This window comes from Rissa tridactyla, chromosome 4 (genome assembly GCF_028500815.1).
Source record: "Rissa tridactyla isolate bRisTri1 chromosome 4, bRisTri1.patW.cur.20221130, whole genome shotgun sequence".
Classification (NCBI taxonomy): Eukaryota; Metazoa; Chordata; class Aves; order Charadriiformes; family Laridae; genus Rissa; species Rissa tridactyla.
The window spans coordinates 9,211,283-9,227,202 of record NC_071469.1 but is presented as its reverse complement, the minus strand read 5'-3'; the positions used below and the strand labels follow the sequence as shown (position 1 = coordinate 9,227,202).

General features: G+C 41.5%; 1 protein-coding gene and 1 long non-coding RNA gene across 2 annotated transcripts in view; one reads left to right on the top strand and one right to left on the bottom strand.

The window, feature by feature from the left end:
• LOC128909250 (uncharacterized) overlaps positions 1 to 8,516 on the top strand; it is a 25,534-nt gene extending 17,018 nt beyond the window's left edge. Inside the window, exon 4 of the long non-coding RNA XR_008466301.1 lies at positions 6,793 to 8,516. This is a non-coding gene — a long non-coding RNA (uncharacterized LOC128909250). The remainder of the gene's footprint in view (positions 1 to 6,792) is intronic.
• RCN1 (reticulocalbin 1) lies at positions 2,155 to 15,920 on the bottom strand. The gene is made up of 6 exons (XM_054200658.1): positions 15,650 to 15,920; positions 9,899 to 10,092; positions 8,128 to 8,306; positions 7,525 to 7,585; positions 4,375 to 4,574; positions 2,155 to 3,452 (listed from the first exon to the last, which is right to left on the bottom strand). Exons 1-6 carry the CDS (start codon positions 15,868 to 15,870, stop codon positions 3,345 to 3,347), a joined length of 963 nt encoding a protein of 320 aa, XP_054056633.1. The 5' UTR covers positions 15,871 to 15,920; the 3' UTR covers positions 2,155 to 3,344.

Genomic DNA, 15,920 nt, shown 5'->3' with positions numbered 1-15,920 from the left:
AGGGAGTTATGTACAGTACCTTGATTGGAACAGGAGATAGATTTAACCTGATTGAATCATTAAATGGAAATATAAGACAAAGAACATTAGCCACTTAGTTCATTTCATCAACTCTAATAATTAAAACTGCATGTGCAATAATAATGGCTATTCCAGATATCGAAGTAAGGTACGTTTGATATGTTGTGGCATAGGCATAATGAAAACATTGAGTTAATGGAGGATCTATGTAATAAGAGTTACATACAGAACCTGCTATTGGAAATATATAAACACGTTTCCCAACAGAATTTCACTACGTCACAATTCATTAAGAAAATCGGCAATAACTGACAAGATAGGCACAAAATGGGTTTTCATGTTGCTGGGATGAAGTATGGCTCCCAGCAATTAATGGTTTTAGTCATATTAAGCAGATAAATAATGCTATCTGACATTACAGTATTTCACATTACACTAAAATTTTGTAACGGTTGCTCATAATATGACTTGAAATATGTTACCTAGGAAAACAAATGTTATCTCTGGAACAGTCAAACCCCATTAGAAACCTTAGGCTTGAAAAATCACAATGTTAACAGTTATATCCCCTAGCAAAGGTTTGCTTTCCTTAAATAGTGTTAAATTTAAACCCAGAAGCTCTAGTCTCTTTTGGAGTTACTCTTCCTTAGTGCATTGAGCTTGAAAGGAAAATTTAGTGCATAAAATGTACTGTGCATTACTGAATGTTGGTAAGTGAAACACTATGAAGAGCTGCAGAAAGAGGGTAGCCTTTACAGTGAAATCACATCAGTGATAAAAATGTTTTTGTATTCTGCTTTATAAAAAAGCTGCTAATCTTAGTATGACCCCATTACCTGTTATTGACAAATAATTTGATTTTTGTAAACCTCATTCTAGTTGGCATGTTTGCTTTTGTCATAGCTGGATATAGTCTACCTGAGTACCATTCTTCCTGTAAAAAATTTTACAGTAAAATACTATGGGTCTAAATTTCCAGTTCCTGTTTGCATGAGTAAGTCCTCTGATTTTAGCATTGTTACTCATATGAGTATAGTTTTATACTGGAAAATGCCCCATGTGTTCCAAGGATTACATGGGAACATGATTTTGCTCTCGTTTGATGCTAATTCTATTCCAAATTCATTGAGTAACATGGAAGAAAATGTGATTGCTTGTCAGAGCTCAGATGCAGTTTTTTGTTGGGACAGAACGCAGAACGCAGTGGATTTGGAAGTGTCATGTTTAGCTGAAGGCAACGATGCTTAGTGTCTCAGCACCCAACTCCCACTGAATTTCAACAAGAGTTAGCAAACAACCTTCCCTTGGGCTCCAGTGAAAATCCTTGGCTTGAGTATCCTGTCTGAGCAGTTTCACTTGCAGGAAACAAGCTTTTTTGAGGTCTTTTAAGGTATTGTTTCCTGAAACAACAGAAGATAATCTGAGTGCAGAAAGAGTACTGCAATTCTGCTACTAAAATATAACAATGTTAAAATGTAGCATGAAAAGGACTACTTTAAAAAAAAAAAAAGTTCTCAAGATTGTTAGGATTATTGAAGACAATAAACCTTTCAAAATCCAAGTCATAAACAAAACAGATAATCTTTCACATGTGCCAAGATACAACTTTATTGCTTCTCAGATAACACTGCATTTAGGGATTTAACTCAAGGGTACTGGACGAGCAAAACCAGTTCGCTTATGTCTTATGACATTTGTCCTACTGTATGTTAGTGGAAGAGGTAGGGACTTTTCACAGACATTTCTGGCAATGTCATAAGAAGCGCACACAAAAAGCTTAATAACTGTATTAGCAAGAACGTGTAATCTCTGCCAGACTCTAATACCTAAATTTAATTATCTTCAATTGGAAGATGTAAAACATTTCACCACAGTTCTTATATGACCGTACAAAAATGACATGTTTATGCAGGTCACAGTTCTGCATTGTCTCATGACAATTTTCACAAACTTGTTAAACTGTTGAAGTATATCACAACCTGGGAGTCTCAAAGCTCCTCTCTGGACGGTTGTGTGATCACCAGTGTGCGATGCTGTACACCAAACCCTCAAGGAATCTGCAAGTGAGCTGTGTTGTGGAGCCCTAATCTCCTAGTATTAGTGTAGTAGTGCGTTAGTGTTATTGCACCTTCATAGTATCAAAAAGAATTATTGGTTTTATTGTGCTTATTTTAAGACCAGTACATTTAAAAACAACCAAAATTATCTAAGTTGAGTATATAAAAATATACATGTAACAGCTCACATTATACAGTAAAAAAGAAAGCACCTGTGTGGAAAGCTTACCCCTTTCTTTAGGAGGAAAGCTGTCTTCACGTAGTGGCTTCAGTAACATGTACTTATATGGATATACATACAAAACCAGAACTTTAGCCACATAAATCTGTCCTCTTATGTGGTAGAGAAGACAGAAGGCCCAGAGGGGTGATATGTCTCATTCTTTCTCCATCACAGAACTGCTGCCATTCACACTGTGTGAACAAGAGTATGGCTTGGGTAAAGTGCGAAAAGCATGAGATAAATTATGCTCCATGTGGCATAATTCCTCCCAGGAAACGGCACAACCAACAGCCCACAAACAATTGTACGTTATTCTGCTGTCAGAAGGAGCAGCTGTCACTATGAACTCTACACCCCTCGCTGAGGAATGCCGGCACAGGGTGCTGGGCCACGCGTGCTGTCTCTGCACTGTGATGGGGGTTAGAGAAAAGGGCCAGTTGTACATGTTGCACTTGTAAAGCTATGAACCAGGGGGCTGCTGGATACCTTCCTCTCCACCTCCGGCCCAAACTGGCAGAGAAAAAACAACGGCGTGGAGAAAAAGGTTGTGGATCTTGTTGTGTCAAACCTTTTCTATGGATAGGAGGGTCAAAGTATAACTCTAAATTGTTATATGCTATTAAAACAGACGACCAAATAACTTAGTCGGTTTAAACATTAGGTTGCTTTCTAATCCTAGCTGCATTTCACTATAATAAAAACGGGTAATTGAAGAAAATATTTCATTACTCTAAAGATCCTTGCAATTATGTTTTAGAAGTGCCTTTTCCAGGTCAGGCTCTAATCTATTAAGAAAAGTTACCTTTCTATTTTCTCCAAAATAAAACTGTAGTAATTAGGTATTATATTTAACCATGTGAAAAGAGTAAAAAGCTATTTCTATGCAGTTTCTGAGGTAATAAGCTGGCATGTTAAAAATATATTAATGCAAGTCATTCAGTTGTGAGTGTGTCCCTTGCCCATCTTCCCAAAAAGAGGGGATGGACACAGTGATTTCAGTGAAGTGGAGAATAGGTCTGTGGCATACTGGCCGGTACACTGTATCATAGTTCATCATGGTTTCTTGTGAGGTCCTCCCCATAATTAGTAGCTTGACTTCCAACAAACATATTCCAGTTGTCTAGAACCTCCTCTTTTGTTAGTTTTTGATCCTGGTGGAAGGAAAAGAAAATCTCTGTAAGAACATTTTCAAAGCTAAGCAAAAGACACCAATACAGCCCTACAAGAGCCCTGGGAAATAGACAGTTCTTCAAAGCAGCAGACTGCAGGTTCGGGAATCACTGTAGCTGTCCCGGTGAGTGAAATTTGGACCCCAGTGGAAGACAAAAGTCACACTGGCTTCAGTTGGGTCAAACTGCTAATTGAAAGTTCTTTGTAATTAACCCATGTACTGTTTGTCAGTGAGCTATCTGGTACGCAGTGGTTAGGTTTGGTTTTGCCTTCCTGACAGTAAAAATGAAAATCCTCTGGTGTACTTTGTCGAAGATGGTTGCTTATGTTAGCAATTTACACACTTGCTATGTGAGAGTGTTTTGGCTTTTAAGGTTCCAATTTTGCTTACATTACATTTCTGAAGATCACCATCTGGGATCTACTGAACCATTAATCTCCCAAACTAAAGGAAGTGGATGTATTGAGACAGTCTTAAAGTCAAAGATGTATGTTTGATTATAAGAAATGGGGGTTTTTTTGCTACCTCCTTTTTAATGTGTCTTTTATTTTTCTCTTGCCATCTAAATTAGCATACAAAAGCCATGACTGTTCTTGAAAGGAAAAAGAGTATTTCTACTGTGTTAAAAATTTCCAGGTTTAAGATGATATATAATTTCTTATCCAACCAAATGAAAGACAAGGGGACTTTGGGAGCTGATAACCTGTATTTACTACTTTTACTTTGTGATTCTAACCCTACCAGCTGAAATTGGCATTGATACATTCATGCACTAGCAATTCTAGCCTCTAAAATTCCATTTAAACTGTACTAATACGAAAAGTTCTTGCAAGCTGGTAAGTTTAAAAAAAACACATCATCTTATACAACTTTTTTAAAAGGTATAGTAGAACACTAAGTACCTTGTCTACATCCGATTCATAGACTAAGTGCCTGGCTTCAGCTAGTGCGTGATCATAGTCTTGTGGGAGAATCCAGTGCTGAATCTCCTCTTTGTCCATCTTTCCATCCTTGTTGAGGTCACGAAAATCCGAAAACTGTTCACGCTCTGTAATCACCCAGTCAGGCTCCGGTCCACCGTCTTCATTTGCAAACATATCAGCTGGAGAGGAAATAAAGGTCTCACTCGAATTATAGTTAATTTGCAAAATACGCACAAACTAAAGACATTTGCACAGTGTTCCTCGGAGGAAGACTAAGCTTTTCAATCTTTGCACAGTGTTTCTTTGTACAAAAAATGAAATGTGGGCTGTGGACAGAGTAGCTGCGTATATCTTCTCTCAGGCCTATTTCTTCACTGCTGGTGATTCTGTCCATTCTTGCATTACCCTTGTATTGTAACTGTGCTGGTGAGGCTAACATGAGAGGTAAACCTGTCCAAAGGCCATCATCCACTGAACTTCAGAATGAAAAAAAATCTTTAAGGATCTTTAGTTAAATAGCAATCATAAGCTTTAGTGCGGGGCTCAATCGCATGGGGAGAAAGGAACTTGGCAATTTAATCTTGTCCCGGCCACTAAATGTCTTTGTGAATAAGATCAGACTCCAGCCACCAGAATGGTTAAGGGGAAAAAAGGCACAGAGGAAATTTAGGAAAACAAAAATTGCTAAATGGAACTTGAATGCTTTTGTCCTGCTTTTAGAGAGGTCTATGTAAGAGAAATTCATCTTAGTAGATGAGTCCTTTTTTAACCATGCAGTGCTGCAGCATGCTCTACTAGAAGGTATTCTTCTACAAAGAACAGACCCGGAGAAGTCATTAATCAGTGGTGCGTTGTGTGTGAGAAACCACAGGCAGTGCACTTGTCATAGATTGGTTCCTTGGGATGGAGTACTATTTGTGACATAGGATGCATAGATTACGTACACATGTTCTGTACATCAGTCCTGTGCTATATTTAAGAAGCATCAGTAGGAGAATGCCACAGTGGCAGCGGCTATCTGTATAAACAGAGTTGGGAGAGTAGCAGTGATTATTAAAAGCCAGTGATTTGTATCTGTTCTTTACAGCATAGGTCTTCCAAATTATGTGTGTCTACTTTATTCTTCTAGTCACTGTGGCCAATCAATTGTCTCCTGCTCATCAGGGATTCTTATTCCTCAAGTCTTCCACTTTTCTGTTTATAACTAAAACCTGCTTTGTGATACTACTCTTCTGCCTTGTGGGTTTAGTTTTCAAGGAAGCGCTAAGGAAAAGTCCACTCCATGTAGATGGCATTAGGGCCAGAGGCTGGCTGGTATCTATAGGGAGTATAAATGCTGGTCTCAAATCTAGGAATAAGCTCCCCCCACCCTTCAGTGGGAGTGTGCTCACTAGGCTGAAGTTCTCTATTGGTACAACTTTCCACAGTGTCCCTGAAATCCTCTGTTACTTGCTCAGGCACAATAAGAATATAGTTCTCACAGATTAATGTGACTAGGGATATTTTGCTCCGCTGCTTCTGTAAAATCTAAGCCAAACTTTATAAAAGACAAAATAGGAGGAAGGAAGGAGGAGGAGGGAAGAATCACTCTACAACCTTTGGCACATTTCCCCATCAAATACCCAATCTAGAGACTGAAATTTTTTTACTTCTTTTTGTTGTTCCTTATAAACTACCAAAGAGATATGGTTTTCTGTTTGTTTTTTAACCCCAGCTTGATCAAAAATAAAAAATATTACACCTGAAAAAGGGAAGTGGGAATATTTTAAGGGAATATTTTAAGCATAGTTTTCCACAACTCATGAAGAAAACTTCAGACAACACATTCACTTTCTTTTTTCATTTTTTAAAGTGCAAATTATATTGTTTATTTGAAGCAACTGACATGTCCTGTCAATTTGATTTTTATCATCCTTGCCGATGTGGGGTGATCGTGACTAGAACATTCTACATTCCTATCTATAGAAGACAAGAAAAACCAGCATTCACATGGTAACAAATGTTGACAATTATCTTATAATTATACGTAGGTAATGTCACTGAATGAACTGAAATTACTGTGGAAATTATGCTGCTCTGTTATTTCAGTCATAAATGAATAGCATTCACATTCTGAAGCTAAATATAATTTACAAGGAATAGAAACCCCCTGCCATTAATTAATGTGTGTATATTGTTCCTGATTATATGTGAAGTGATCTTTATAGCACCACTAGAAACAGAAAGATTCATCTGAGTTTACACTAATGCTTTCCTAGTGTTACTTTCTTGATTTAAAACCCATCAAAGTGAGTGTAGTGGGAGAAGTTAGCTTTTGGTATCAGCATAATGATTCAAAAGGCTAAAACATATTATGTACTGCTGATCTCCAGTCCCGCTTCTGTTTTGTCTTCATAGGCCTAAGTGCAAGACAGCAGCCAACTGCCTGGTGTGACTGAAGTTTGTGCAAATTAACTGGGACTGATCTGCTGTTGATGTTTCCCATTTTGTTCTCTCACTGCCACTGAGGTAACGCACAGCTGACTTTCACACACTTCACAACTTCTCTGAGAATATTAAGCCTTAGTGCTATTTTTACACAATTCATTTTTAATGCATCTTACATTTCTAGAAGAAACATAATGGCATCACCATACAAATCATTAGAGAAGTGTGGGGGTTTACTTACTAATTAAATTAGGAAAATAGTCCAAAAAAGGTGAATTTGCTTTTTGGCAATGTGTGCTTCCCAGCTATTTTGCATATTCAAGTACCATTCAGACTTGGGAAGAGACTAATTCACTTTCTGATCCTTTTGCATTTCTAAACAATGCCTTCAAAAAGCTGTTAATACGGTCAAGTATACAGAGAGTACTCCTGTCATGAAAAACACTATTCCAGACCCTCTTAACCAAATTTTATGAGAATAAGAGGAGAATCTTATGCTGTAAAGTGTGAGGAACCTTTTACTGGTGACGTTGCTGTCTGCCTAAAATGAAATTACACCTTCTGGGTTGGATGGTTGGTTTAAAATAGTTGAACTGGAGACACAGAAACGTTTATCTTTCGGGTTGTTACTACCGCTGCAAATTTGAGTGAAGGTGGACAAAAGAGACAGAGATGATATAAGAAACAAATCCCAACACTTACCAATGTACTCATCTTGATCCACAAAACCATCCCCGTTTTTGTCGATGTCTTCTAAGGTTTCCTGGAAAATAGTTTTGCATCGAAGTAATCAAGAGAGAACTAACCATTATGGCTACTCGCCCCTCTGATCATTTCACGTTGTAAGGCCTTGACCTGCCCTTGTACAGAGGCAAATGTACTCTCACTGACTCCAGTGTGACTGTTGTTTATGCAATGAATATACAAATGTCCTTTCATGTTGAAAAAATTCCCAGCATGAATGAACTGGACACCGTGCTTAAGTTTTAAGTTAGGGGCAGATATAAGCTTGCATCAAACACTTAACTGCAGCATGCCAGCATACCCTTCTTTTTATTTTGGTCTAAGTCTGGGGCCCAAGACTGTTTCTTAATCCCATTTAGAAGCTGTCTAAGTGCATTTAACAAGTCTTTCTTATATTGGGAGATCTAAATCAAGTGAATTTCATGAAAGGCATCCCTTTCTGTTCCCCACTTGGCTATTATGTGTGTCTCTTTTAAAGCCTTGCATGGAAAGGTCAGAGAAGCATTTCACAGCTCATCCAAAAAATAAAAGTAAAAATGTCATTGGTTTTGCTCTGCTTACTAAGACAACGATGTTTTTCATGTGCTCAAACTCCTCTGGGTGAAGGAAAGCAGTGAATTCTTCACGAGTGGCAGCTAAGTCTCCATCCAGATCTGCAGTTTTGAATCGTCTTTCATCTCTGGGCAGCATTTTTTTAAAACTGTGCTGATCAGTTGCATCTTGGAATTCTTCTGGATTTTCTGCAAATTAATCAAGACGATCTCAAAACTGTGTTCTTTTTAAAACATATTACCACAACCAAGTACCCCAATCTGCTGTTAAGAGTCTAGAAACACAAAGGCTTATTGCCAGAATAGCTGCTGTGCTAAAATGGAACTTCTTTCCTTTGAAGTTTTAAATTCAAACACCTGGTTTGATTTTTTTATTTTTTTTTAAAGGTGACTGAGTAGTATAGGTAAATGTCTAAGTAAGCTTTCTGTTGGAATCCAGGATAATGGATTTTGCAGTATTGTATATTATTCTTCATAGATTTTTTTTTTTTTAAATCTGCTTTTACAAGCATTGCTTAGGCAGTATTTGGGGTAGATTTCATTCACAGAAGTTTTATTCTTCTTAGGAATCAGTATGTTCTACACAACTTTTCAGTTCCAAAAAGCAAGTAAACCAAAGAAAAGTCATTTCAGAAGCTGGCAGACTGACTGAAACCATCTAACTGCTACGCCTCTGCTACAGGGAACATAACAATTATTTTCAGTTTAAAACAATGACACTTTTTCAGGGTGTTCAGTGGCATAACATGAATGGTATTTGATATAATTTTTAAAATAGGATCACTAAACTCACTTCAAAAATGAAAAATACTCGTAACAATTTCACAATTCACATGTTGGGGCGAAAAACACAGTTGAAAAAGACTAGGCCAGGTATCACAGATGGGAATTTTAAGCGTGCATTAACACAAGACCACAGTGGAGTAGCTGTTCTCTCAATCTTGGGGATTACAGAGAGCAAAGACAAGGAGCTGAGAAGGGCTCCCTGGGATACTGCTGCAGGGACTGTGTGTCAAAATATTTCCTTCCACAAATGTAGTAAGATCCACTTTAATCTAAAGTAGACTTTGTACTTATTACTGCTACTGGGAGCTTGCTCCAGGAACTGCCTCTATGGTAGGTAGGTATTGTCTTCTCATTTCCAGTATAAATGGTCAATTAATAACAATTTGTCAATTTGTTGTTCTGTCAGCATTGCCCTTTACCTTAAGTGATCTCTTCTCCTCCTTTCCCTTCATTAACTTATAAAAAGCAAAGGGAACGTAGTGGGGGAGTGGGGAAGATTCAGGTATATTTTTTTAATACGCGCTGCTTTTGCCTGATTTGTTAAGGATTTTCATTTGCAGTTACCACAGTCTGAAGCATGTTATTTTGCAAGAACTTTGCTATAGCTTAGACCCAGCCTAAATTTTTAGCATCCAGACTCTTGAGATTTTAGAGACACTGAATTAACAAACACTGGTTAATCCTGCAATATATTTTTTTTTAGTTAAAGTATCATTTTTAATATTAAAAACCCAACATATTTCTAACTAGAGGAGACTTTAATTCATCTTTGTCAGTACATTTAATAATCTCTACAAAACCTTCTGTGTGCTGGTGACCCATGTGGAAATGGCTGCAATACTAAGAAACACTTTTGACCTCTAAGCATCTATAAAATTTAATGCAATTTTCAAGGTCCTAAATGTGACACCAAACTCCTGTTGACTGTAAAGCATGAAATCATGGCTTATAATCTCAATAGTCTTTGATCATATAATCTGAAAATGTTGTCTTACCTAGATAATAACCATATGTGGCTTGTTTGTATTCTTCCCAGGCAATCTTATTGTCCTTGTTTAGATCATAGTCTTTCCAAACTTTGGCCACATTTTCATAGATATAGCGTTTCTGTACCCGTTTAATCCAGTTTTTTAATTCCTCTGTTGTGAGATAGCCATCTTTGTTGTCATCTATTCTATCCACAATCTTCCTGTAAAAATAGACCAGCATCCTTAAGAGTTGACAGAAAAACAAACTGCATGTCAGTCCAATTTTTACAGAATTATAGAATTGTTAGGGCTGGAAGGGACCATGGGCAGGGACACCTCCCACTAGACCAGGTTGCTCAGAACCACATCCAGCCTGGCCTTAAAAACTTCCAGGGATGGGGCTTCCACCACCTCTCTGGGCAACCTGTTCCACTGTCTCACCACCCTCATGGTGAAGAACTTCTTCCTAACGTCCAATCTGAATCGTCCCATCTCTAGTTTTAATCCATTCCCTCTAGTCCTACCATTACCCGACACCCTAGAAAGTCCCTCACCAGCTTTCTTGTAGGCCCCCTTAAGATACTGGTAGGCCACTCTAAGGTCTCCTCGGAGCCTTCTTTTCACCAGACTGAACAACCCCAACTCTCTCAGTCTGTCTTCATAGGAGAGGTGCTCCAGCCCTCTGATCATCCTCGTGGCCCTTCTCTGGACACATTCCAGCACGTCCATATCTCTCTTGCAGTAGGGGCTCCAGAATCGGACGCAGTACTGCAGGTAGGGTCTCACGAGAGTGGAGCAGAGGGGGAGAATCACCTCCCTTGACCTGCTGGCCACGCTTCTCCTGATGCAGCCCAGGATACGACTGGCCACCTGGGCTGCTAGTGCACACTGACGGCTCATGTTGAGCCTCTCATCCACCAGCACCCCCAAGTCCTTTTCTTCAGGGCTGCTCTCAAGCCAGTCACTGCCCAGCCTATATCGGTGCTTGGGATTGCCCCGACCCAGATGGAGGACCTTGCACTTGGTCTTTTTGAACTTCATGAGGTTGATATAGGCCCACCTCCCCAGCCTGTCAAGGTCCCTCTGGATGGCATCCCTTCCCTCCAGCGTGTCAGCCGCCCCACACAGCTTGGTGTCATCAGCAAACTTGCTGAGGGTGCACTCTATGACACTGTCCATGTCGCTGGTGAAGATGTTAAACAAGACCAGTCCCAGTACTGATCCTTGAGGGGCTCCACTTGTCACTGGCCTCCACTTGGACATGGACCCACTGACAGCCACCCTTTGGGTGCGGCCGTCAAGCCAGTTCTTTAATAATTTTAATAATCTTTACCTGGCCCTGATGTTCTACAAAAACACAGTGCCTAAAACATATAAAGCTGCCCTACTGGCTAAGGCTTTCTTGCATTTTGCAGATTATCTTAAGGGATATACTCAATATTTCTATGAATAATTGAAATGGAACTCGCACGATCAAAATTAGTGAACAAAGTACCTCAGATAATACCTTTAGGTTGCATCTACTAACTTAGTGGGACTTGTTCTTCACTGTTGACAGGGAGTGGCCATGCTGAGCTCACAGGAGACACTGACTTCACCCTGGGAGAAAGCCTGTATTGCAGCTTGCTGTAGGCAATCGGGGCAAAAAGATAGGATTTCCTGGATACCTGCAGTTTCTTCTGTGCCTGTCCAGCAGACTGATGCTAGGGCGGAGTGAATTATATGACTGTGTAATGCTGGGCATGTAGACCATTTACAGTCTTCCCTTCCATTCCTGTTCCTCCGTTTCTGTTTCTTTCACAGCAAAAAGCAATATTGCTTGTGTTACCAGGAATGCCTGTTACTCGCTAAAGCAATAGCTAGCCTGCAGCAGGTCTCCGGTCACTGCTGGCAGCTGGGCTATAAGCCCCTGTCCTCTGTAAAACTGCTAGCCTCAAGTCCTGTTGAAATCAGCAGGAGTGAAGGTATTGGTGTACTCCCAGGGAAACTTCCATCTCTGAAAAGCTCTGTACACAGCTGCAGATAAAAACAACCTGAAAAACTACGTTAAAAAAAAAAAAAAAAAAGAAGCAATGCTCTCCTCTACCATTTAGGTTCTCTGCAATAAATCTCTCAAGGCATGCCTGTAATTGCTAAACTCCACCAGTTTGGGATTGAGCTTGTAAAACTGGCTTCTGTCCCAGCTACAGCTGTAGCCCAGATGATAAAAACCTTTATCTAAACTAAGAATGCAGCTTTAATCCAACAATTTGTAGGTAAGCTTATTATATTCTGGGCACTGGCCTGTGGGAAACTATGCACCCTGCTCTTGGAACTGGGGCAGTTGGCACCACGTCTCTTCTGGGTGTCCAGATTGGCTTTAGACACATCAGCTGTTTTAACCCTTGTGGTACAGGAGCAAACTGTCTGTAGTTGCATTGCACTTAGTTCGATGACCACCCGGTGGCCAACTCAGGACAATGTGAATGACCATTCTCCACAGGCTCAATCACCAAGCCTATGGATTAGTTATACGACATTTGTAAGGAGCAGTAAAAGCAGGAATTGACTTGTCTAAATTCCAACTTGAGATTCAACAGGTGAGCTTCCTAAATCTCCAGCTAGCCAAAGGACCCTGGTAAATGTTCTGCACTTTTACATATTCATTGCAATTCGACATCTTGGTTCTCCACAAAGAAACTGACCCTGGCCAACTGGAACCACTCAACTAGCAAAGCAATGTCTCTCCCAAGCCTTAGTTATGAAAGTGGTAAGTACAGTCAAATAACAGCAGCAGCTTCTGCTGAATTTCCGGCAATCTTGTGTGAGTCTGGTAGTTTATATGAATTTATAAACATGCTATTTCTGAGCTACAGGGGGAAAAGGGGGCTGCTGAATTTGCTTCCTGAAGTAGTAAAGTATGAATTAACTGACTGGAAAACCTTTTCTCTTTTGTATAAATCTCATGGGGAGTCAAGTCCCTTTCACTGCACAATGGACAATCTTACCCATGGGTAAGAAGCTACAGGCTCCCATGGGAAAGGACTTAACTTTTTACACCTGTAAAACAGCTCAGGATCATTCTAAGGTTTGTAGCGAAACTAATGTACATTGGTCAGTCTGAGAAGCCTTAGTGCCTTTATTTTAAATAGTTAATTCCGGAATACAGCAAAAATTCAAGGAACATGTTAACAGACACAAAATGCTAGCTCATACACGGAATTTACGTGCACGAGTGTGCAATACCTGAAAGCTTACTGTCTCCCTTTAACTTAGGTGGGATTACAGTAGATATTAATTTCCCACCTCATAATGAAGGAGCTAGAGGGCACATGCAACAGGTACATACAACCTGTTATTACAGACATTTAAGCTGCCAGTCTGCAAAGACATCTGGTGATGAAATAAAGTTGGGGCAAGGAAATCATTGCTATGAAGTGGCTGAAAGAGGAAGGTTTCCCCTCCGCACCTGATGTGAGTACAACTCTATGTTGATACACTCTGGCCTGCATAAAGAAGAGAAACATTTATACTGTGAGGATCTGTAATCATCTTCTATATTCTCTGAAAATGACAGGCCCATTACAAATGGCAGGGAGCAGGTTCAGAGGACTGCAGCCCCACTCCCCTCCTTCTTAGCCCATCTCCAGTCTCTTCATGCAGTCCTTGGATGCTGCCCCAGGATTATGTCACGCTTCTCCAAATCCAGGTGAGCTGTGGTACTGCACGTGGGTGGACAACATGTGATTCTTCCCTTGTCAAGTGATCCGGTGTGTGAGGACAGGGAGAAGGGATGCCCCTGACATGGAATCTGTCATAAAGGCAGGTGCACTCCCAGGTCATGACGCAGTTATGGGCTGGTATGTGCCATGATCTCAAACCAAGATCATACTGTGCAGCTGCTCCTCCACTGAGGGTGCAGGTAGTTGAGTTGCAGGGCATTTTCTGTATACTAGCTAGTTCCTTTTTGTTTGCTGGAAGAAGGTGAGAGTAGCTTTGCATTACTGCCTCTAGCCCTGGGATTCCAACCCCAGCATTGTTCATCGGTATGACCAATGTGCTGCCGCCCTTCCTAAGCAAGGTAAAATGACTTACAAATGCAGCAGCATGCACTTTGGTTAGAGCAGCAGACTACATGTTCCTGTTTTCTCCCAGAAAGCATTAAAAAAGAGCTTTTCATTAAATGTCTTCTTCCTAAAAATCACTCACTTCCTGAGAAGTGACAATATTTGTAATCCTCACTGCAGAGGTTGCCCATAACAAACCTGTTTTTCTCAGTGTATCTGATTATTAAAGCACAATAAAAAGAAGAAAGTGAAATGTTTTAAAAATTCTCTCTCCCCTCTGCCTCCCAGTACAATATCTGAAATTACGAGGTTAGGAAATAAAGTTATGAAACTGTGCCACAGGGCCCCCCCAAGAACCACGTCTCATGTTCTGCTGCCCAATGTTCACCCCACAGTGTGGTTTTGTCCTCAGAGGGACACTTTAGTCACCTCCATTTAAAAGGTTATTGACTGTGGCTGCAGTTTAACGTGTCTGTGTCACATCTCCAACATGCACACAGTGAGATCACTAAAAGTTAAGCTTCCACACTTGCTGAGTTAGCATGTGTAAGAACTTTAAAACTCCATTGTTAAATCATATCCCCAATTAAAACATCTGTACTTGTGTAAGTGTAAAACAATTTTTAAAAGATATGTCCACTTTATGAGAACCTAAGTCATAGATCACGTATGCTGAGAACATGGTTTCTTTTGCTCCTTCTTGAAACAATGTGGATGAAATTGGTCATTTCTGATAACCACTTTATCTGTTTGAGATACAGGTAAATAGTAGTGACAGTTTCCAGAAGGATCAAGAGGTCAGCCTGTGAGATAACACTGATACTGCACTAAGAGCTTATGATGGAACTAGACAGACATACAATGAGTAAGAACCACTCCCTATTGAAGGGGAGTAAAGGCAAAGCTCATCTTAGTGAGAACGTGCAGATATTTTACACTGTTTTCTTGTTAGTAAATACATAAAAGGATCTTTCCTTAACTACTGTTAAAGTTAGTTCTAATTAATGATCTGACTCCCTGTAGATGTAAAGGAAGGAGAAGCAGTAAAATACGGCAACACGGACTCTGTTCCTGGCGTATAGAGCAGCATGGAAGCGAGAGCAACACTGTAAGACAGTGGCCAAAGATGTCACAAGTGTAAAAGCTGTGGGATGATGGCTTCAAGTGGACTGGTAAATGGAGCTGTGAAAAAGGAATGGTGTAAACTTGGTTCAAACTAACACGGTTGTGAGTGCCCCAGAGGTGAGGAGCTGTAGCAGCAAAGCCCTCCAGCAGCGGGTGAGGTCTCTCCAACACCGGGCACAGCACCACGCACGGCAGCTGCTCCAAGAGCCTTATTGCTGTAGGACCAGAAAAGGCAGGAGAGAAAAACGCACAAGTGATGAACTGGTGGTTGCTCGTTTGCAAAATCAGCGGGCTGTGGAAGAAGTGTAACCGAGGAGGCTGGACTCTGTAACCGGCTGTGCAGAGGCGTACGGGCTACTCCACCCACCCCCTTCAACGTGGGACGGGGCCAGGCTCGCCGGGGAGCCGGAGCGGGGCAGGCAGCGCCCAGCTCCCTCCAGCCGCTCTCCCTGCCTTCGGCCCAGCGCCCCCGCCGCCCCCTCGGACACGCAGACCTCCCCTCCCCGGCCGGACCCTCCCCCTGCCACGTTTCCGCAGGCCGCCGCGCTGTCGCGACCGAAGGAAGGATGGCGGGGGTGGGGGGGGCGTATCGGCCCGCGCCTCTTACCCCAGCCTCTCCCGGCTCTCCTCCGGGCTGAGCTGGTCGAAGCTCCGCGCCTCCTCCTTGCCCAGGAAGGCCTCGTGGTCGTACTGGAAGCCCGGCCGGTCCTCGTGCTGTGCGGCGCCGGGCCGGGCCCGCTCCTGCCGCGCCGTCGGTTTGCCCAGGCCGCCCGGCAGCACCAGCAGTGCCAGCGCCAGCCGCCAGCCGGCCCCGCCGCCGCTCCCCATGCCCCGCCGCGCACCCACAGCCCCGCCGAGGCGGCGGCCCGCACCCCTTC